This window comes from Pan troglodytes, chromosome 1, assembly GCF_028858775.2.
Source record: "Pan troglodytes isolate AG18354 chromosome 1, NHGRI_mPanTro3-v2.0_pri, whole genome shotgun sequence".
NCBI lineage: Eukaryota > Metazoa > Chordata > Mammalia > Primates > Hominidae > Pan > Pan troglodytes.
In genome coordinates, this window is record NC_072398.2 from 93143798 (window position 1) to 93166699 (window position 22902).

General features: G+C 49.5%; 1 protein-coding gene and 1 long non-coding RNA gene across 3 annotated transcripts in view; one reads left to right on the forward strand and one right to left on the reverse strand.

The window, feature by feature from the left end:
- UBQLN4 (ubiquilin 4) lies at positions 1–20587 on the forward strand. Of its 2 annotated transcripts, none has more exons than XM_001163250.7 (11): positions 1–206; positions 1946–2097; positions 2476–2693; positions 3270–3532; positions 5163–5321; positions 9589–9814; positions 10899–11038; positions 11576–11659; positions 11825–11940; positions 12141–12327; positions 16692–18517. In XM_001163250.7, the coding sequence occupies exons 1-11, from the start codon at positions 99–101 to the stop codon at positions 16842–16844; spliced, it is 1806 nt and encodes a 601-aa protein (XP_001163250.1). In that variant the 5' UTR covers positions 1–98; the 3' UTR covers positions 16845–18517. The 2 variants fall into 2 exon arrangements, with proteins under 2 accessions (XP_001163250.1, XP_016803753.1); XM_016948264.4 differs by lacking the exon at positions 16692–18517 and adding an exon at positions 20512–20587 and having other exon boundaries at positions 57–206.
- LOC107973415 (uncharacterized) overlaps positions 20442–22902 on the reverse strand; it is a 14508-nt gene continuing 12047 nt past the window's right edge. The window contains exon 3 of the long non-coding RNA XR_001715676.3: positions 20442–20961. This is a non-coding gene — a long non-coding RNA (uncharacterized LOC107973415). The remainder of the gene's footprint in view (positions 20962–22902) is intronic.

Below are 22902 nucleotides of genomic sequence, written 5' to 3' on the forward strand. Positions count from 1 at the left end.
GGAGTGTTGGAGGCGCAGAAGCCGAGCCGGGCCGGCCGGGCGGGCGGGGAGGAGGAGGAGCCGGGCGGGCTGGCGGGCGGCCGGGTGGCGGCGGCGGCATGGCGGAGCCGAGCGGGGCCGAGACGAGGCCCCCCATTCGGGTCACCGTCAAGACCCCCAAGGACAAGGAGGAAATTGTGATCTGCGATCGAGCCTCGGTCAAGGAGGTAGTACAGCAGGCGGGGGACGGGGGGAGCGCGGAGGAGGGGTCTGCGAAGAGATGGGGGGCCTCTCTGACGGTCCGGCGTCCCGGAGGGCCCCGGAGAGGAGGGCGGGGGCCAGCTGGGACTCCGAGGAGCTGAAGGCAAGGAGAGGCGGGTAGGGGGCGCCCTGCGAGGGGAGATCTGGGGGAGCGTGGCGCGTGTTGAGGGGCGGGTTTTGCCTTGTGGCCTGGGGGCGTGGTGGAGAGTGAGGAGGGGACACCTTGCACCGGGAAGGGGGAAGGACCCTGGGTTTGAGGGGAGTGTGCCGGAGTGGGGGCCCGGGCTAGGTGCTAACTGAGAGAACGGGCCGGGGGCAGGCGGAGAGCGCCGGCGCCTACTCTGTGCCTCAGAGAACGCCCAGTGTTCTCTGAGCGACGGGGCTGTCGGGGGAGGATTTCCCTGTGCCCAGATCCTTCCCACTCTTTCAAATCGACGTGGTTACATTTGATTCTCAGCTCTTCTGAGATTTACACGGTGTGCAGTAGGTGCTCAATAAAATCTTGTTGAATGACGGACTGTTGCCTGTGTTCGCCACCCCCTGTGGCCGCTCCATAATTTCACATAGGCGGGGCTTAAGATAGGCCATCTGGTTGGAAGAGAGGGATCTGGAAGCAGCCTCTGCTTAACAAGTGCACTGTTTTTACTTAAAGTGTGTGTTGTGTTTTGTTTTGTGTTGTGTTTTGGAGGGGCTGGTAGAATTTGGGAAGTCTAACTCCATTCTTGCTGCCTCCCTAACCACATAGAATTACTAAATTTCAGAATTTAAATACTGTATGTTCCCTACAAAGCTGAATTTGAAAACGGCTCTCATTGAGAGGCAGTGTGTTTAGTTAAGAGCCTGGACTTTGGTGTCAAGACCTGAGTTCTGGTCTGCCTGGGGCAAGTTACCTTACCTCGCTGATCCTCAGTTTTCTCATCTTTAAAATGGAGATACGGCTGGACGTGGTGGCTCACACCTGTAATCCCAGCACTTTGGGAGTCTGAGTCTGGTGGATCACCTGAGGTCACAAGTTCAAGACCAGCCTGGCCAACATGGTGAAACCCCGTCTCTACTAAAAATACAATTAGCCAGGCATGGTAGTGCGTGCCTGTAGTCCCAGACACTCGGGAGGCTGAAGCAGGAGAATCACTTGAACCCGGAAGATGGAGGTTACAGTGAGCCAAGATCGCACCTCTGCACTCCAGCCTGGGCTACAGAGCGAGACTCCATCTCAAGATAAAAATAATAATAAAATGAAAATAACAATATACTATATCTTTAACTGGTGAATAGGTAGTGCTCAATAACTGGCATCTATTTGTTGTAGTTGTTAAGAGAATACTGGGAATAGAGAGGAGAGAAAATTGGGTCTCAGAAGGCTGAAGGTCCAAAGCTGTTGAAGGAGTTGGGATGGGAGGAGGCTGCTCTGCCTTACAGAGAACTAGGTGGAGGGACTGAAGCTGGGAGGCAGATAGCAGCAAGGGCTTTCTAGGGTGGGAGACTCTGGGATGGAGCTGAGAGAAGAGCCTCTCACTGGTTCATCTCCTTTGTTAAGAAAGGAGATGCTTATTGCAGCTGGAGGAATGGCATCGAGACTACAGAAAGGACTTCCCATGACTACAGATGAGAGCAAGAGAGTGCAGAAGGTGTTGAAAAAGAGTCAGGGTCCCTGGTAGGGGGAGTCCAGGCAGCCTCCACAGTGACCTCTGCCTCTTGATCACAGTTCAAAGAGGAAATCTCCCGGAGGTTTAAGGCTCAGCAGGATCAGCTGGTCCTGATCTTCGCAGGCAAGATCCTCAAGGATGGGGACACACTGAACCAGCACGGAATCAAGGACGGGCTCACTGTCCATCTGGTCATCAAGACCCCTCAGAAGTAAGTTCAGGAGCAGAGCAGATCCAGCTTCTGATTGGGCCTCCCCATCTGATACTTTCTCACTCATTGCTTAACTGTACCCAGAGGGCCTAAGCTGAGGCCCAGGCAGGTAGCTCCTGGATGAATATGATCTCATCTCTAGGGGAAGGGAACCTGATTTACCATTCCCAGAATGCCCTGAAGACAGATAATGCTAGCTCCTTTCTCCCTCTGCTGGTTTACTGACTGCCCTCCCGCCATCACCCCACTCCAGCCTCAGGACTGCTCAGGAGGGGTCTTGGGTTAAAATAGTTGTCCCATAGCAAGCACAGAGATTGTCACGGTACCTTCCCTCTTCTAGTGCTCACTCCAACAGGATTCTCCTTTCTCTGTCCTCAGGGCTCAAGATCCAGCTGCTGCCACTGCTTCTTCCCCCTCCACACCTGACCCTGCCTCAGCACCCTCCACCACGCCTGCTTCTCCCGCCACCCCTGCCCAGCCCTCCACCTCTGGCAGTGCCTCTTCGGATGCTGGCAGTGGAAGCCGGAGGAGCAGTGGTGGGGGGCCCTCTCCAGGGGCTGGGGAGGGATCCCCCAGTGCTACTGCGTCCATACTCTGTAAGCCCTCAGAAAGGAGAGCACAATCTTGTTTGGGGTTGGGGAGTTGGGGAAAGCCAAGAGGAGGGAGAAACAGGAGTTCCTGCTCCTGGTCTGATGGGGATAGTGGACCCCATGACATAGAGTTCCAGACATTGATACTTGAGTCAAGCTGGGGAAGAAACTAGTCTGAGGAGTTCTCAGAGGTGGGGACCATGGCTAAGGGTTAGGAGTGAGGGGAGAAATGGGGTTGGGGATGTGGGGAACCCTAGGTAAAGGGAATGGAAGACCCTGTGAGTCTGGGGAAAAGTTGGATCCAGCAGTAGCCACATGGGCCACTCATTCAACAGACCATTGCTGGTTGCCTTCTCTCTGCTCAGTTCTATGTTTGGCACAGCCTCAGCCTTCAGAGAGGCCTCAGTCTAGTAGGCTCACATTTTTTTGCCAGCAGTGGATCAGGGCCGGGCTGTGGGAATGACAGGAAGAGGGACATGTGAGAAGCATTTGGGGCGTGTCCTGGAGATCTGAATTCAGTGGCTCTGGCTAAGTGAGGACACTGTTCTTGTGGCAGACTGTGACCCTGCCCCCTTCCCACAGCTGGCTTTGGGGGCATCCTGGGGCTGGGCAGCCTGGGCCTGGGCTCTGCCAACTTCATGGAGCTGCAGCAGCAGATGCAGCGGCAGCTGATGTCCAATCCTGAGATGCTGTCACAGATCATGGAGAACCCCCTGGTCCAGGATATGATGTCTAACCCTGATCTGATGCGTCACATGATTATGGCCAACCCCCAGATGCAGCAGTTGATGGAGCGGAACCCTGAGATCAGCCACATGCTCAATAACCCTGAACTCATGAGGCAGGTGAGTATGAGAAGGCTGGAGAGCTGGAGGACACTGGTGCCCAGCCGTGCCCTGCCCAGCCTTTCCTACTTTGTCCTACATTGATTTGTTCATTCGTGTATTCAGCAGTTTTGAACACTGGAGGTACAGGGATGAAAAGACAGGCCTAGCTTTTCAGGAATTCCAGGTGTCAAAGGGAAGTAGGACAAGTAAACCGGCAATTAGAATACAATGTGGCCATTGCTATCAGAAGGATAATCACGGGATCCTCTAGGAGCATAGAGAAGAGCTCCTGACCCTACCCTAAGGCTTAGAGGAGGCCTTAAGAAATGTCACCAAGCTGAGACCCAAAGGAGGAAGACGAACCAGGGGGAAAGAAAGAAGAACATTCAGGCCCGAGGGACAGCAAATATAAAGGCCTGGGAGTGAAAGATAGTAGGTTGTTTGGGGAGCACTCTGGCTGGGCAGGGCCCAGTTGGGAATGGAGAACCAGGGGAGACTGTTGTGATGTTGCTCTTTGGGAGTTCCAGCTCATGGTCCGCTCCACCAGAAGACCAAGGTAGATGATCTTCCCAGCAGGGCTGTGGACACCAGTGCTGGACTCACCAGAAGATAATTTATGTAAGGTCAAGGACTTGTGAGTGTTTTGTTCACTGTCTAGAACAGTGCCTGGTGCGTGGTAGTCATGCAGTAAATATTTATTGAATGAATGAATTACAGGACAAGAGATCAGAGTTCTGGGAAGCTGGGCATATCAGTTATAAAGGAGTCTTAGAAAAGGCAAGTGTGGAGCACATTTGGGAAGGAGAGGGAAGGTATTCCAAGTTGAATGGGAACAAGTAGTTACACTTATTTTTCTGTGATGAACTCCCCCGGGGTTGACATAGCCACCCCTTATTGAGATTGTGCCATTGGCTCCATAGAAGAAAGCCCCCATCTTCAGTGTTTCTCAAGGTTCAGGCAGAGCAAAGACTTGGGGGTGGGAATTACAGGGTGTCAGTAGCTTTATTCCAGCTTGAACGCTTTCCTTCCCCAACTTGCAGTCATTTACCAGGAATCACAGTATGGTCTTGGACAGACCAACCAACCTGGCTTTGAACACTGTCTTCACCACTCAGTGACTGTGTGTCCCAGGGCAGCAAGTCAATTAACATCTCTGAGCCTATTTGCTCATCTGCAAAATAGGGACAGAAATAAACACCTGAGATGGTTATTGTGGAGATTACATGACTTGAATTCTGTAAGCTACTTGGCCCTGTGCCCATATACAGTAGGTTCTCAGTAGATGTTAATTTTCTCTTCTGCCTCCTCCCCTTTCTTTCTGTGTCTCTTCTGACTCAGTTTCCTTGTGCACCCTGACACTTCTTTGGACACTCTGAGCCTAAGGGAGGGAAGCTGCTGCCCTCACTTCAGCTGGGATCATTGTCCTCCACTAGAAAAAGCCAACCAAAATACCCACAGGGAGGCAGGCTTGGAGCCAAGATTACAGTAGAGGAAGGAAGTCCAGTTTACTCTACTCCCTGTCACTGTGGGGCAGTTCCTGGGCCCTGGTCCTGATCCTGATACAGACCCCCTTCCTCAAGGCCCACCCTTTTCCTAGGTTGGTGCTCCCCTGGTTCCGGGGCCCATTTTGTCTCTCTCCCTTGATCAGACAATGGAGCTTGCTCGGAATCCAGCCATGATGCAAGAGATGATGCGGAACCAGGACCGGGCCCTGAGCAACCTTGAGAGCATCCCTGGAGGGTATAATGCCCTCCGCCGCATGTACACGGACATCCAGGAGCCCATGTTCAGTGCTGCCCGGGAACAGGTGGGATCAAGGGCCAGGGTAGTGGGTTGGGCTGTCTGGGCTCGAGATTCCCTACCCCCACCCCAGGCAAACCTGGGTCTGCTCTTCTTTCTTTCCCCAGTCCCCTGAGGGGTGGGCCTTGGCTTGAAGGCAGTTCTCAACAGTACATATCCGGGGATGGTCCATTTTGGCATGGACAAATATAAGCAGAGGTCCTTGTGGAAGTGGTTGAGGCATAGCATCCAAGGAACTTGACATCCTGACAAACTTCTTGTACCAGGGGCTCAAAGGTCACGTGGCAGGCCTGAGGTCAGACGCCAGCCCTGATACAGCATGTCTCAAGTATGGTCCATGGATCACCTGCATCAGAATCACCTGGGGACCTTGTTGATAATGAGAATCCTGGTCCCCACCTTTGAGCTACTTATTGAATCCATTTCTGGGGTTGGGCCCCAGGATTATACACTTTTAAAAATGCTTTATGAATCCTATTCAAGTACACACAAAAAAATAGATAAAAATGTAACATTCTTTTTTTTTGTTTTTAATCAATGTTGCCCTAACATGTTGCCATACATAATTTCAGTGCCCTTTTGGTTCTTTCTTTCTTTCTTTTTTTTTTTTTGAGATGGAGTCTCGCTCTATCGCCCAGGCTGGAATGCAGTGGCGCAATCTCGGCTCACTGTAACCTCCGCCTCCCGGGTTCAAGCAATTCTCCTGCCTTCTCCCTGGTGGCTAAGACTACAGGTACATGCCACCACGCCCGGCTAACTTTTTATATTTTTAGTAGAGATGGGGTTTCACCATGTTAGCCAGGATGATCTTGATCTCCTGACCTCGTGATCCGCCCACCTTGGCCTCCAAAAGTGCTGAGATTACAGGAGTGAGCCACCGCGCCTGGCCATGGTTCTTTTTAAAAATTTAATTTTACATTAAACACATTCTATGTTTGTATGTTTGAAAATGCAAAAGTTGGCCAGGCGCAGTGGCTGACACCTGTAATCCCAGCACTTTGGGAGGCTGAGGTGGGCGGATCACGAGGTCAGGAGATCGAGACCATCCTGGCTAAAATGGTGAAACCCCATCTGTACTAAAAATACAAAAAATTAGCCGGGCATGATGGCACATGCCTGTAGTCCCAGCTATTTGGGAGGCTGAGGCAGGAGAATCGCTTGAAGCCGGGAGGCAGAGGTTGCAGTGAGCCAAGATCGTGCCACTACACTCTAGCCTGGGTGACAGAGTGAGACTCCATCTCAAAAAAAAAAAAAAAATTCACAAGTTACACAAAGTAAACAAAAGGGTATTCCAAAAAAGTATGAAAAAGTATACAGGCTAAAAAAAGGTTTACAGAAGGGATCCCTCTGTTTCCATCTCCCAGCCAGCTCTTTTCTACCTCAGTGGTAACTAATGTTGTTAGTATTTTGTTTATTTTCCTAGACATATTTAATATTTGCAAATAAGACATAGGTAGAGTTGTAGCCTTTACAAACCCCTCCCCTCTCCTATTCTTTTTCTCTCCAGAGGTAACTAGTATGCTGAAGTTGAAGTTGGGGTTTATCATTCTGATTCTTTTATTACCTATGTATATGTCTATAAACGTCTATATATTATCATATTTTTAAATATGAGGTGGTACCATGCTGGTCTTATTATTTTAACTTGCTTTTTTTTGAGACAGTCTCACTGTTTCGCCCAGGCTGGAGTGCAATGGCGCGATCTCAGCTCACTGCAACCTCCACCTCCTGGGTTCAAGCGAGTCTCCTGCCTCAGCTTTCTGAGTAGCCGGGACTGCAGGCTTGCACCACCACGCCTGGCTAAGTTTTGTATTTTTTAGCAGACACAGGGTTTCACCATATTGGCCAGGCTGGTCTCGAACTCCTGACCTTGTCATCTGCCTGCCTCGGCCTCCCAAAGTGCTGGGATTACAGGTGTGAGCCACTGCACTTGGCTGCCTTTTTTTTTTTTTTAATACAACCTTTAAAAATGTTTTGTGTTTTTGGTTTGTTTTGTTTTTTTGAGACGAAGTTTCACTCGTTGCCCAGGCTGGAGTGCAATGGCGTGATCTCAGCTCACTGCAACCTCCACCTCCCGGGTTCAAGTGATTCTCCTGCCTCAGCCTCCCAAGTAGCTGGGACCACAGGCGCCCGCCACCACGCCCAGCTATTTTTTTTTTTGTATTATTAGTAGAGACGGGGTTTCACCATGTTGGCCAGGCTGGTCTCGAACTCCTGACCTCAGGTGATCCACCCACCTCGGCCTCCCAAAGTGCTGGGATTATAGGCGTGAGCCACCGTGCCCGGCCTAAAACTGAGAAACTTTTAAAATATTTATTTCATTTAAAAATGACAATTTATTACAAGTTGGCGGAGCGTAGTGGCGCATGCCTGTAATCTCAGCATTTTGGGAGGCTGAGGCAGGTGGATCACCTGAGGTCAGGAGTTTGAGACCAGCCTGGCCAACATGGCAAAACCCCATCTCTACTAAAAATACAAAACTTAGCCAGGCGTGGTGGTGGGTGCTTGTAATCCCAGCTTCTCAGGAGGCTGAGGCAAGAGAATTGCTTGAACCCTGGAGGCGGAGGTTGCAGTGAGCCGAGATTGTGCCATTGCACTCCAACCTGGGCAGCAAAACGAGACTCCATCTCAAAAAAAAAAAAAAAATTATTACAAGTTAACATAAATAACATTATTTTGAAAAATAACTTTATTTTCCAAAACAAACAAAACTGTAGAGGAAAGTGTGGACTTGTTTTACATTTTTGTAGTTCTCTTTGATGTCTAGCTTACTACAAGACACCTGGTTCTCAGATCTGCATTCAGTTTGCAATGTCACATGTCATGTAGACTTTGGAAAACTCCACTGTATCCTCATGAGAGAATAAGAGTGAAAAAGACAAATTCATGTCTTAGAATTATGAAAACAGTTTTAATGCTTGCAGGGGTCCCAGGACCACACTTTGAGAACTGTTGTATTAGAGGAGTATTATAAGCATTAGAATAAATGTGTCAGGCACATAGTAGGTGCTCAATAAATGATGGTTGTTATCACTGTGGGTAGTTCAGGAAAAGAGATTTCGTCCTTAGAGTGTACCAGGAAGAATAAAGCGAGCCCAGAACAAGGTGGGGTGAGGTGCTAGGCAAGTATCAGAACAAGAAATCTGAAACAGGCACAGAGGCTGAAACCATGGTGCATGAACCCTGGCCTGTGAGCTCTGTTATCTGAACAGGATCTGGTGAGGTGAAGGAAACAACTCAGAGTAGGAGAATCCTTGGTTAGCCCCGGTCCCTATGACCCACTTTCAATGAACAGGAAAAGCAGCTCAATATGAAACCCTATGGTGGGGAGGGGCTGAGGTAGGACCACCTGGGAACTCAGGAAAGGGAGCTGCTGAGCTCTTAGACCACAAGAAAGGCTGAGTAGGGAAAACTGAGTCTGGGACTCCCTCAGCCAGAGCTCTGTGCTAGGTGCTGGAGGGGAGGAGGTTCCGGTGTTGCCTTTGGGAAGCACACCATCCCATGGGGTATGGACCTGAGATATCCTGGGGAGCACAGTGAGGAGCATGGTAGGGCAAGGGGGACCAGAAGTAAACTGAGGCCTGTCCATCTGAAGTAGCCAGTGTGTAGAGGTAGGGTTTGGAGCAGGAGGGGAAAACCTAGAGAGGGCATATTCTGCCGGAGGTGTGTTCTGCTAGGGGCCGCCACTGTGGTGTGCCTGGATGGACAGAGAATGCCAGGTAGGGGACCTGGGGAGTGAGGGAAAGGTTCTGGGGAGTTAGGATTAGTCCAAGGAGGCTGGGGAAAGGGAAGATCGGGGTTCAAGTAGAGAGCCAGGTTTGACAGCCCACTCCCATTAAGCCAGTAGTTAGTTATTGAGCACCTACTAGTGTCGGGGCTGGGGGTGCACAGGCAAATCTGACATTGTCTCTGCCCCTTGAGGTACAGGAACACAAATATTTGGCTACACAATGGGAAAACTGTGTGTAAAGTGCGGTGGGTTACATAGGAGATGATTAGAGACCAAATATTGAAAGCCACCGGGGGGATGGGAAGTTTTCAATTATCTGAGAGGTTCAGTTATCCAGTCACTAGCATCAGCTAGCTCCCACCCTATGGAGCAAGGAAGGAGCTATCCATTGTGGGGCAAAGAACTGAACTGAGGACCTCCAAGGTCTTAGATCTCTCTCCCTTTTCTGGGGAAGGGGAGGCTATTAAGTGAGAGGAGAGAATGGGCCTAGCCCTTGTCCCTGATTTGTTTCAGTCCTTAACCCAAAACCTTTCCCTCCTCCCAGTTTGGCAACAATCCCTTCTCTTCCCTGGCCGGGAACTCCGACAGCTCATCCTCCCAGCCTCTGCGGACTGAGAATCGAGAGCCCCTCCCTAACCCCTGGAGCCCCTCGCCCCCCACCTCCCAGGCCCCCGGGTCCGGTGGGGAGGGCACCGGAGGATCGGGGACCAGCCAGGTGCACCCGACAGTCTCGAACCCCTTTGGGATCAATGCGGCTAGCCTGGGGTCAGGTATGTCCTAGGATGGAAGGAGCTTAGTGGGGTCACCAGGGCAGCCCCTCTGTCCCAGGACTGAATGGGGTTCATACTGCTCCAGGATTTTGAAGACAGAGGTGAGACTATCGAGGCCACAGAGGGGGCTCTGCCGTCTGGGATAGTGGCCGGGTGAGGGCTGGTTCTGGCCATGTCCTGATATCCCCAGGAGTGACCTAAGTAATAGCTCATGAGTAAACCAGGCTCCACTTCCTAAGCTCCATGAGCACCTCTGGTATTATCCAGTGTAAAAGGTTCAGACTGCTGTGGGGAGAGGGGGCTGGAGAGGAATCAAGGCAGACCTGGGGAGAGGCAGATGTGAGGCTGGGGGAAAGGGATGTGCAGGGCTTGCCATGTACAGAAGAACAGGTTATGCACTGCACAACCCTAGAGGATGCTCCATTTATCTGGACTATGACTGTACACATGGCCTGGGGGATGTCTTCAGCAGATGCTCTAATTTCTCTGCACTCTGGGGGATATCTTGATTGGGAAAGTTCCTTCCCTCTGTGTGTTTTAGTTTCCTTATTTGTAAAGTAAGGACTGGAACTTGATCCATGATTTTAAAATTGTGCTCCTGCATCCTGGAAAGGTCTTCATCTCCAGGATGAGGAAGGACCCAATGGGAGAGGCTGCAGCCCTCCTGCCCCTGCTCCAGCCAGACCATTAACACACTTGGTTTCTGAGTGAGATTTAGCATGAGGAAAGGGTCTCTGCTGCTAAGACAAGTTTGATCTAGATGATATTTAATCATTTCTTTCCAAATTGGACATAATTTGAGCTTATGGCAGGAACAGTCCAGAGGGGCATAAATCAGACCCAGTTCCTAGCTGGCTTGTCCTTATCAAGTAAATGGAAAAGGGGCCAGGCCAAAGCAGGGCAAGATGACCTTGGACTTGGGAGAGACTTGGACTCATGCCACAATCCTAGGGTGCCCACTGGACCATTGCTTTTCTGAGTTTTGTAGTCATTCGGTGTCTGAAGTAAGGTAGATTGAAGTGAGGCCTTCGGTTTCCATCTGGACCCTTTCTCTCCTGTTTTCTTTTTTTCCGCCTTGTCCTAGGGATGTTCAATAGCCCAGAAATGCAAGCCCTCCTCCAGCAGATCTCTGAGAACCCCCAGCTGATGCAGAATGTGATCTCAGCACCCTACATGCGCAGCATGATGCAGACGCTTGCCCAGAACCCCGACTTTGCTGCTCAGGTATCAAACCAGCATGAGGAGAGTATTGTTGGGGAGAGAGTTCCTCTTGGTTGGGGGCAGTTTCTTGTGGTCAAAACACTGTGGAGCCAGACTGCCTGGGTTTGCATCCCAAGCTCTGCTGCTTCCCAGCTGTGTGAGTTAAGCAAGTTATTTAGCCTCCCAGTTTCTTTATCTGTAAGATGATAATAACAATAGTTCCTACCTCCTATAGTTGTGAGGATTAAATGAGTTAATACACGTTAAGTGCTTAGAACATGGCGTGTGACAGAGTAAGTTCTGTATACCTGGAAATGTTAGCTGTCCTCATCATCATCAGACCCAGGGCTGAGCAGGCTGACTCCTCATACTCTTCATTACCCAGAGCATAGTTCCATTTCCTCTCACTGTCCCACTTAGGCCTTCAGGATACTTTGAGATCCCCGGAGAAGCTGGCCAGATTTCCTGCAGTGGTAGGGGGTGCCCAGGGAGTCTGAGGCTGTGGGGGAATTCTTAGGGTGAAAAGGCCCAGGTCTCCCCCTGCTACCTTCACCCTGGCAGATGATGGTGAATGTGCCGCTCTTCGCGGGGAACCCCCAACTGCAGGAGCAGCTCCGCCTGCAGCTCCCAGTCTTCCTGCAGCAGGTGAGTGAGGAGCCTAGATGGGTGGAGGTTGAGGGCAAGGGGTAGTCCCTGAAGCCCAATGGGTGGAAATGAAATTGGGGCAGAGCTTGACTCTGGACTCCTAGTTGAAGTTGTCTCCTCTTTTCTGCCACCTCTTGATGCCTTTCTCTGCTTATTTCCCACCAGATGCAGAACCCAGAGTCACTCTCCATCCTTACCAATCCCCGAGCCATGCAGGCATTGCTGCAGATCCAGCAGGGACTACAGACCTTGCAGACCGAGGCCCCTGGGCTGGTACCCAGGTGAGGGTAGGGGGGCAGGAGGGCAGCAAGGTTCTAGCAACTTCTCCCCTTCAACTCTTCTCTCTGCCACTCTCTCAGCATCCTTTGTGTCTCTGAGGGTCTGTTTTCCTGTTTCTTCCAACTGCTTTTCCTTCTGGATCTCACATTCTCATCCCTTTCTTGGATGCCATCTCCTACCTCTTGGTCTCTCTTGCCTACAGCCTTGGCTCCTTTGGGATGTCCCGGACCCCAGCACCCTCAGCAGGCAGCAACGCAGGGTCTACGCCCGAGGCCCCCACTTCCTCACCAGCCACGCCAGCCACATCTTCTCCAACAGGGGCTTCCAGCGCCCAGCAGCAACTCATGCAGCAGATGATCCAGCTTTTGGCTGGAAGTGGAAACTCACAGGTACATGAGGCAGTGGGGGCAGGTGCTGGGAGCACCACTTTGATCCTGGGAGGTTTCAAGGGAAGCAATAGAATAGAGGCAGCAGGGCAAGCTTGGGAGTCAGGTCCTGTTCTGCCACTTGCTAGCCTTGGGCAGGTTACTGATCCTCCCTGAGTTCAGTTTGTGCAGATGTGAAATAGAGATGAGAAGAGTAATGGTACTTACCCGTGCACTACATACTGTTCTAAATGCTTTAGATTTTGGAGCTCATTTACGACTCATTTACCACATTCCTCACAATAGCCTCATGAGAAAGCTATTATTATTATTTCTGTGTTAAAGATGGGGAAAACTGAGGCCCGGAAAGGTTAAGTGGCTTACTCACTTACATAGCTAGTAGATAATGAAGCCAAGACTCAAACCCAGGCATTCCACCTCCAGAATTTACACTATACCATTTCTGCTTATATCAAAGGATCCTTTTGATAATTAAAGCAGCCCCCATCTCTGAGACTCTGGGGAGGGGGATTCTGCGAGGTAACCAAGGCCCTGGGAAAGTCAAGGCCAGGGGCTGGCAGGAGGGGCAGGGATGACCTACCTCGAGTGAGCCTCTTAACCTTTCTCTGACCTCTGTGACTCATCTGGAAAAGCCATTCAACCAAAATGTATGTTTACCCAGCTTTGTGCAAGGCACGAGAGAGCTAAACTAGGTGGTGTCCAGTCCAGGTGCAACCCAAGTTAAATTCTGTGGACTGGCCGGGCGCGGTGGCTCACGCCTGTAATCCCAGCACTTTGGGAGGCTGAGGCAGGCGGATCACGAGGTCAGAAGATCGAGACCATCCTGGCTAACACGGTGAAACCCCATCTCTACTAAAAAATACAAAAAAAAAAATTAGCCAGGCGTGGTGGCAGGTGCCTGCAGTCCCAGCTACTCAGGAGGCTGACGCAGGAGAATGGGGTGAACTCGGGAGGTGGAGCTTGCAGTGAGCCAAGATGGCGCCACTGCACTCCAGCCTGGGCGACAGAGCGAGACTCCATCTCAAAAAAAAAAAAAAAAAAAATGTGTGGACTGTGATAAGAAGCAACAAGGAGCACTGGAAAGGGCTTGCTTTTTTTTTTTTTGAGACAGAGTTTTGCTCTTCTTGCCCAGGCTGGAGTGCAATGGCGCAACCTCTGCCTCCCAGGTTCAAGCCATTCTCCTGCCTCAACCTCCCGAGTAGCTGGGATTACAGGCACGCGCCACCACACCCGGCTAATTTTTTTGTATTGTTAGTAGAGATGGGGTTTCACCATGTTGTCCAGGTTGGTCTCGAACTCCTGACCTTAGGTGATCTGCCTGCCTCGGGCTCCCAAAGTGCTGGGATTATAGGTGTGAGCCACCACACCCGTCCAGAAAGGGCTTTTATACTGCAAGTCAGGGGGCCTTAGTGACTGACTTTCTCTGTGACCCCAGGCAAGTCCTGTCTTTTCTCTGGATCGAACATTGTTCCTTTCAACACCAGGTGGACGGTGCTTGCTGGGCTCTTTCTAGCTATAAGAGTCTTTTTTTTTTTTTTTTTTTTTTTTTTTTTTTTTTTGAGACGGAGTCTCGCTCTGTCGCCCAGGCTGGAGTGCAGTGGCCGGATCTCAGCTCACTGCAAGCTCCGCCTCCTGGGTTTAGGCCATTCTCCTGCCTCAGCCTCCCGAGTAGCTGGGACTAAAGGCGCCCACCACCACGCCCAGCTAATTTTTTGTATTTTTAGTAGAGACGGGGTTTCACCATGTTAGCCAGGATGGTCTCAATCTCCTGACCTCGTGATCCGCCTGCCTCGGTCTCCCAAAGTGCTGGGATTACTGGCGTGAGCCACCGCGCCCGGCCACTATAAGAGTCTTTTGTTCATAATCAAGGCTTGTGCTTTCCAAATACCCCTTGGGCAAACATTTACAGGAGATAATTAGAGGAATGACAAGAATGAAAAGCCAAGCTAGCCAGGCGGTGGCTCACTTCTGTAATCCCAGCAATTTGGGAGGCCGAGGCAGGCAGATCACCTGAGGTCAAGAGTTCAAGACCAGCCTGACCAACATGGAGAAACCCCATCTCTACTAAAAATACAAAATTAGCTGGGTGTCGTGGCGCATGCCTATCATCCCAGCTACTCGAGAGGTTGAGGCAGGAGAGTCACTTGAACCTGGGAGGCAGAGGTTGTAGTGAGCTGAGATCGTGCCATTTTACTCCAGCCTGGGCAACAAGAGCGAAACTCCATCTCAAAAAAAAAAAAAAAAAAAAAAAGCCAGGCCAGGAGTGTGGCTCATGCCTGTAATCCCAGTGCTTTGGGAGGCCAAGGCAGGGGACTGCTTGAGGCCAGGAGTTCGAGACCAGCCTCGGCAACACAGGGAGACCCAGTCTGTAAAAATTTTTTTCTTTTAAAAAAAAGGCTTAGTGCAAGCTGGGCATGGTGGCTCATGCCTGTAATCCCAACATTTTGGGAGGCCAAGGCGGGTGTATCACTTGAGGCCAGGAGTTCAAAACCCACCTGGCCAACATGGTGAAACCACATCTCTACTAAAAATACAAAAATTAGCCGGGCTTGGTGGCATGCACCTGTAATCCCAGCTATTCAGGAGGCTGAGGCAGGAGAATCGCTTCAACCCGGGAGGCAGATCATGCCACTGCATCCAGGCTGGGTGACAGAGCGAGACTCCGTCTCAAAAAAAAAAAAAAAAAAAAGACCTAGTGCAGTGGCTCATGCCTGTAATCCCAGCAGTTAGAGAGGCCAAGGCAGGAGGATCACTTGAGACCAGCCTGGGCAACATAGCAAGACCCTTTCTCTGCTAAAAAAATTTTTTTCTTTATTTTTTATTTTATTTTTATTTTTTTGAGATGGAGTCTCACTCTGTCCCCCATGCTAGAGTGTTATGGCACAGTCTCGGCTCACTGCAACCTCCGCCTCCCGGGTTCAAGCGATTCTCCTGCCTCAGCCTCCTGAGTAGCTGAGACTACAGGCTCCTGTCACCACGCCCAACTAATTTTTGTATCTTTAGTCTCGGGGTATCGCCATGTTGGCCAGTCTGGTCTCGAACTCCTGACCTCAAGTGATCCACCTGCCTCAGCCTCCCAAAGTGCTGGGATTACAGGCATGAGCCACCACGCACTTTTGTTTTTTTAAGATGTACTCTGTCTTCCAGGCTGGAGTGCAGTGGCGCAATTTCAGCTCACTGCACCTCCGCCTCCCGGATTCAAGTGATTCTTCTGCCTCAGCCTCCCAAGTAGCTGGGACTACAGGCATGCGCCACCACACCTGGGTAATTTTTTGTGTTTTTAGTAGACTTGGGGTTTCGCCATGTTGGCCAGGCTGGTCTTGAACTCCTGACCTCAGGCAAACTGCCCATCTTGGCCTCCCAAAGTGCTGGGATTATAGGCATGAGCCACTATGCCCAGCCAAAAAAAAATTTTTTTTTAATTAGCTGGGCAAGGTGGTACACACCTGTAGCCCCAGCTACTCAGGAGGCTCAGATAGAAGGATCACCTGAGCCCAGGAGATAGAGGCTGCAGTGAGCTATGATTCTGCCACTATATTCCAGCCTGGGTGCAAAACCCTGTCTCAAAAAAAAAGGAAATACTTCTCTTTTATAAATAACTGTTGATCAGTGAAACAAAATTAAATAGCTTCTTAACTGGGACCCTTCTCTAGCCTTTCATATGGCTGTACGTGTGATGACTATTAGGAGGGGCCTTGGAGGTCATGCTTAGTATGCATCTTATTTGACCACAGAGCATTTGGCTTTTGGAGTGCCTGTTAACATCTCCAGTGTTTATGGAAAGTAATGAGGAATATATGCTGATCTAGGCCTATCAGTTATCTTGAAAATCTAAAAAAGATATCCGCCTGCCATATTATTACACAGTTTTGTTTGTTTTTTTGTTTTTGTTTTTGTTTTTTGAGACAGAGTATCGCTCTGTTGCCCAGGCTGGAGTGCAGTGGCGCGATCTCGCCTCACTGCAAGCTCCGCCTCCCGGATTCACGCCATTCTCCTGCCTCAGCCTCCTGAGTAGCTGGGACTACAGGGCGCCCACCACCACACCCAGCGAATTTTTTGTATTTTTAGTAGAGATGGGGTTTCGCCGTGTTAGCCAAGATGGTCTCGATCTCCTGACCTCGTGATCCGCCCACCTCAGCCTCCCAAAGTGCTGGGATTACAGGCGTGAGCCACCGTACCCGGCCATTACACAGTTATTTAGGACTTGGGACCTAGGCTCCTGGGCCCCCATTTGCAACTCATCTTCCCTGCCCTCCTGATTGACTCTGAGGATATTAGAGAAGACCTGCTGGTCTTAGAAACCCTTAATTCAAATAGGGCCCCCAAGATTGGTCCTGTGCCCACTTCACAAGGCCTGTCCCCTCCAGGTGCAGACGCCAGAAGTGAGATTTCAGCAGCAGCTGGAGCAGCTCAACTCCATGGGCTTCATCAATCGTGAGGCCAACCTGCAGGCCCTGATTGCCACAGGAGGGGACATCAACGCAGCTATCGAGAGACTGCTGGGCTCCCAGCTCTCCTAATCCCTTGGCCCATGCCTCCTGCCTCTCCCCTCCCTCGATGTCAGCATTCAGTTCTTCTGTCAATCCTTACCCTCTGCAGCTTGTCATCCCTTCCGTCTTCTCCCTCATCCTTTCCAAACAGCAGGGTGACTTTAGAGGCATGGGCTCCAACCCCTTAGCTCTGTCTGAGAATTATGGTTTTACTGCTACGTCTCTAACAGAATCTTCTCTCCTGGTCTCCTTGAGCAGTGCTACTTAAACAGTTTTCACAGTTTCATTGATTGACTCTACCTCCTTGCCCCACACCACTTTTGCAATCTTTAAACTTTCAGTGGCTGTGCAGAGTCGAGGGAGGAACCAGCTCTCTGGTTTACTGGAACATAGTCTTCCATCTATACCACTAGGGTTTTGTCTTATGTTTACTTTTGGTAACTCTCTTCCTTCTTTTTCTCCCTATCCCCCAACCCCTAGCCCAACCAATGCTAGAATTTCTTGCTCTGAAGGAGGAGCAGGTGAAACAGGTGGTAATTTTCCTTCTCGGCCCCTATTCTGGTTCATTCAGCACTTTTTGGTGGGAACTGTTGGAAATTCCAGGGTAAGGAGGAAGACGCCTGTTCTCCCTGTCTGAAGAGGGAGATGAGACAGCTCTCTGGACAGGAATTAACAAACCCTGGAGCAGCCCAGAGGAAATTCGTGTGAAAGAGGAGGGAATGAGATTATTCGGAGGAAGGGAATGGGGGAGACAGCCTAAGTAAAAGGCTTGGAAGTTGGAATTAACAGTGGGGAGCAGAAGCACTCATAGCTCTTTTAGGCAGAAGAATCCAGGCCCAAGCTGGCAGAAGAGACTTAGAGATGCTAATGGAATTTAAACTGAAAAAAGGAGCCCAGTGAAGCTAAGCGCCACGCCCCACAAGGGGTCATATTGGCTTTAGTTCCTCAAGCACATGTGCTTATATGCACACACACACACATTTCCATGGACCCAGGTCTTGTGTCCCCAGGCACCAGTAGTTTGAGCCCCCCTCAAAAGACATGAAGGGGGTTGGGGTCTGTGTGAGTAGTGGGGAGGTGCATGTGTATCCACATGTGTGCATACACTCTTAAGTTGGGTGGGAAGTGGATTCCTTGTTGGTTTCTGGTTCAGAGTGCTCTCCCACCACCAGAGACAAGTGGGTAAAAAGGTCAGTCCATTGCAGGAATATATATCCGGGAGAGCTAGGTCCCTTGGGGCTCTGGATGCTGGGTAACCCAGAGGTAATGTGGGTACCCTTTCTGAAGCTGTCAGAGCTGTGACTAGCACCCTTATCACCCCTCACTGCCTTGTGGGAATAGTAGAGGGTTTTTTTCCTCCAGAGCCCCTGGCCTTTCAGTTCTTAACTATTTCCCTCCAGGCCAGAAAGTTTTCTTTGAGGAAGGAGAGGAGAGGGTGGCAATGATGCCTTTGATCTGGAATTGGACATTTCTCTGTCAGAGCACAGAGGAGGCTCATATCACCTCTTCCCTCTCCTACTTGGCCCAGCTGCTTGGAGGACCGACCCCATGGCTGAGAATATGACGGCAAGAGGAACAGAGTTTGCTCCAAGTGGGAAAGGGTCCCAAGCAGTCCAGAGAAGATGTCTGTGTGGCTTTCCCTCCCTGCCTCCCCCAGCTCCCACACTGGCCTTTGTAAATAAATGGCGTGGTCTTTGTTGTGAGAGTGTGTTGGCGTTTGTTTTTTTGAGGAAGAAGCTGGCTGAAAACAACTTCTTGGTTTTCCAGGGCAAGAGTTGTGATCTAGAGGAATTTGAAGTTTGGTTCAGTTACTACAGATGTTAAGAAATATTAAAAGTGGCTGAGATCATGCCATTGCACTACAGCCTGGGCAACAAGAGCAAAACTGCATCTCAAAAAAACAAGAAATATTAAAAGGTTTTAGCCTGGCAACATAGGGAGACCTTGTCTCTACGAAAAATTTAAAAATTAGCCAGGCATGGTGGTGTGGGCCTGTAGTCCCAGCTACATGGGAGGCTGAGGCAGGAGGATCACTTGAGCCCAAGAAGTCAAGGCTCCAGTGAGCTGTGATTGCGCCGCTGCACTCCAGCCTGGGAGACAAAGTGAAACCCTGTCTCAAAAGAAAAAAAAATTTATATATATATATATATGGTTAAGGGATAACTGATGATGGAAGTATCAATAATATATGACTTGGGAATGGGGAGGACTGCATTCTTCCATTCCCCATCAGACCATTGGGTATCTGAGATCTCTTCCCCCACTTCCCCATAGGTCAGGTGTGGTAGAGGAAACTATGAATTGTAAGATTATTGCCTCCATCCTCTGATCTTTTGGCAAGATTGCCCTCCCCTTACCTTAGGTTAAAAAGTAAAACAAGGCTGGGCACAGTGGCTCACGCCTATAATCCCAGCACTTTGGGAGGCTGAGGTGGGTGGATCACGAGGTCAGGAGTTAGAGACCAGCCTGGCCAAGATGGTGAAACCCTGTCTCTACTAAAAATACAAAAATTAGCCAGGCACGGTGGCAGGTGCCTGTAATCCCAGCTACTCAGGAGGCTGAGGCAGGAGAATCGCTGGTACCAGGGTGGCAGAGGTTGCAGTGAGCCGAGATTGTGCCACGCACTCTAGCCTGGGGGCGACAGAGCAAGACTCCGTCTCAAAAAAAAAAAAAAAAAAAGTAAAAAACTCTTGCAGTCAGGTTTTATGCCAGTGAAGTTTGGTAGTTATTAATCTTGAGCTCAGACTAAACCTGGCATTACCACTAATCATGTAAGTTTGAGGAAGTCTTTTCACACCTATGGGGTTTTATCTTTTGTACAGTGAAGTTATGGACTACGGTTCTGTGGAACATGAATAAGCCAAGAGTGGGAGGTTCCACTTTGATAATGGTATACTAGATGCCTGAGACCGATACTCTCACTAGAAATTTTAAAATCTGGGAAAAATACATAAAAAATCGAAAAAGCATCAAAGAGTGAATAAGACTGACTGGAACCCAGAGGGGAAAGAAACTCTAAAGACTGGCTGCCTTTGACTTGGAGGCCAATTAGGAAAAGGTTGCTGAGAGGCTGAGCTGTGGTTTTTTTTGTTTTGTTTTTGGTTTTTTTTTTTTTTGGTTTTTTTTTTCAAGATGGAGTTTCACTCTTGTCACCCAGGCTAGAGTGCAGTGGTGCAATCTCGGCTCACTGCAACCTCCCCATCCCAGGTTCAAGTGATTCTTCTGCCTCAGCCTCCTGAGTAGCTGGGATTACAGGTGCCCGCCATGACACCCAGCTAATTTTTTGTGTTTTTAGTAGAGATGGGGTTTCACCATGTTGGCCAGGCTGGTCTCGAACTTCTGACCTCAGGTGATCTGACAGCCTCGGCCTCCCAAAGTGCTGGGATCACAGGCGTGAGCCGTCGCGCCCAGCCCATGCCCAGCTAATTTTTATATTTTTTTGTAGAGATGGGATTTCACCATGTTGCCCAGACTGGTCTCAAACTCCTGGGGTCAAGCAAGGAAGGAAGGAGCAAGCAAACAGGATGTTCAGAGAGATAAAGTGGGGCAGGGATTGAATACATCTAGCAAAAAAACAAAACAAAACAAAACAAAAAAAACCTGGAATCATCAGGCTCACACATGCCATTCACAAAAATAAAATATGCTTTATTTCTAAGCGGAAGGATTACACTCTGCTCTTCTGGCTTCTGCCCAGAGCTTTCCTTGGAGCCCCGTGGAGATCTGGACCATCACCCATTAGTGAAGCTCACAGCTGAGTCAGTCTCACCCGGGCTCCTCCTTGCTCCAGAGTCGGATGCCTTGTTTTCCTCCACTGACTTCTGCTTCCTGTGGCAGCAGCTACATAAGTATTGGCAAAAACATGGACAGACAACTTGGTTTCATTGGTGGATAAGCTCAAGCTACTTTCCAAGATGCTCAGGTGCTCCTTGTGCCTCACTTGGCGGATTCTTGAGTACGGGCATTGCCTCTGTCCTGTCCTAGGTGATTGCAAAGAGGTAGGGGGCCCCTCTCTCTGGTCCTCCTCCTCTTCCTCATCCTCCTTGTCCTCCTTGTCTTCCTCTTTCACCTCATTTTTCCTCATCTGGAGAATGCACACCTTGTTCTGCTTCCGCCTCTTCGTCTGAACAAGGCTGGGATCTTCTTCCTTGGGGGAATCCAAGAGCAAGGAATGAAGCATGCTCTCCACCGACCCATCCTGTTACATATGGGACTTTGCCTCTGTCGTTGGCGGGGAGGCGAAGTGCCGCAGAGAAGCATGGAGATCACAGAGCAAACCTAAACCAAGCGCCCATCTGTCTCTGAGAACTGAGCAGACAGCAGAGGTTAAAAATCACTGTCCTGGCCCGGAAGACACGTTCACTTAAAATACTAAAGACAAGCTACAAAGCAGTATCTGCAAAGGATACACAGGCATATCCTGAATGCATTAAACGTTCATTCTTTTTTTTTTTTTTTTTTTTTTTTTTTTTTTTCTGAGACGGAGTTTCACTCTTGTTGCCCAGGCTGGAGTGCGGTGGTGTGATCTCTGCTTACTGCAACCTCCACCTCCTGGGTTCAAGTGATTCTCCTGCCTCGCCCTCCCAAGTAGCTGGGATTACAGGCGTGAGCCATCGCGCCCGGCCAAATGCTCATTCTTTTCAAAGGGTTGTAATGCAAATATTTAGGTTAAATAAAGACTCATTTTGGCCGGGCGCGGTGGCTCACGCCTGTAATCCCAGCACTTTGGGAGGCCAAGGCAGGGAGATCACGAGGTCAGGAGTTCAAGACCAGCCTGCCCAATATGGTGAAATCCCCATCTCTACTAAAAATACAAAAACTAGCCAGGCGTGGTGGCATGTGCCTGTAATCCCAGCTATTCAGGAGACTGAGGCAGGAGAGTCGCTGGGCGGCAGAGCAAGACTCCATCTCAAAAAAAAGAAAGACTCATTTTGGAAGGCAAATAATCACCCATTAATTTATCTGCTCTAGAAATCCTGCTTGTTCATATTTGAACAATCCTGCTTGTTCATATTTGATGGATACGTTTATTATCTTCATTGTGATGATTTCATGAGTATATATATATGTCAAAACTTATCAAATTGTACACTTTAAATATGTACAGTATATTGTGTGTCAGAGCTCAATAGCAAAAAACAGCTAGCATTTAAACCCTCCCTCAAACAGACAATTAAGAAGTTCCTCCATCCTGGCTAACACTGCGAAACCCCGTCTCTACTAAAAATACAAAACAAAAAAATTAGCCAGGCGTGGTGGCATGCGCCGGTAGTCCCAGCTACTTGGGAGGCTGAGGCAGGAGAATTGCTTGAACCCGGGAGGCAGAGGTTGCAGTGAGCTGAGATCGTGCCACTGCACTCCAACCTGGGTGACAGAGCGAGACTCCATCTCAAAAAAAAAAAAAAAAAAGAAGTTCCTATACCAAGTGCGTTTAAGAGCATATGAGTATTGAAAGAATATTAGGAAGGACTAATAAGAATCGAGTGGCTAACTGGGAGGTGGTTCTTTTGTGTGTGAACTCTTGAGCCAAACTGAGCTCAAACTCTAGCATCTTTGCTTTCTACTTATGCGGTCTTGGGAGAGTTATTCAACCTGCCTGTGCCTGAGTTTGTTCATCTGAAAAATGGGGAAAATAGTAGTACCTGCCTTATAGGATTGTTATGATAGTTAAATGAGATGTAAATTCTTACAAAATACCATGTGGTAAGTACTCAATAAATGTTAGCTATGATTACTATTATTGTTGATATTACTATTATTATTGGTGGTGGAATTTTTTTTTCTGAAAGTGGTAATTCTGTTTTGTTTTGAGGCAGGATCTCCCTCTGTCACCCAGGTTGGAGTGCAGTGGGGCATTCACAGCTCACTGAAGCCTCAACCTCCCAGGCTCAAGCAATCCATCCAACTCAGCCTCCAAAAGTGCTGGGATTACAGGCGTGAGCCACCGAGTCCAGCCTCAAAGCAAATTTGAGCCATGTTTTAGTAAAGATACGAATCAAAAGCATGTAGAGAATGCACGGGAGGTTGCCACAGTATTTCTTAGTGAGCTAAAGTGCTCAAATGATGGTAGAACAGGGGTGCAAGACCT

Coding starts and splice junctions, on each gene's coding strand:
- UBQLN4 (XM_001163250.7), top strand. CDS start 99: ATGGCGGAGCCGAGCGGGGCCGAGACGAGGCCCCCCATTCGGGTCACC. Junction 3,533..5,162: donor ACCCTGAACTCATGAGGCAG/GTGAGTATGAGA, acceptor TCCCTTGATCAG/ACAATGGAGCTTGCTCGGAA. Junction 12,328..16,691: donor CTGGAAGTGGAAACTCACAG/GTACATGAGGCA, acceptor TGTCCCCTCCAG/GTGCAGACGCCAGAAGTGAG.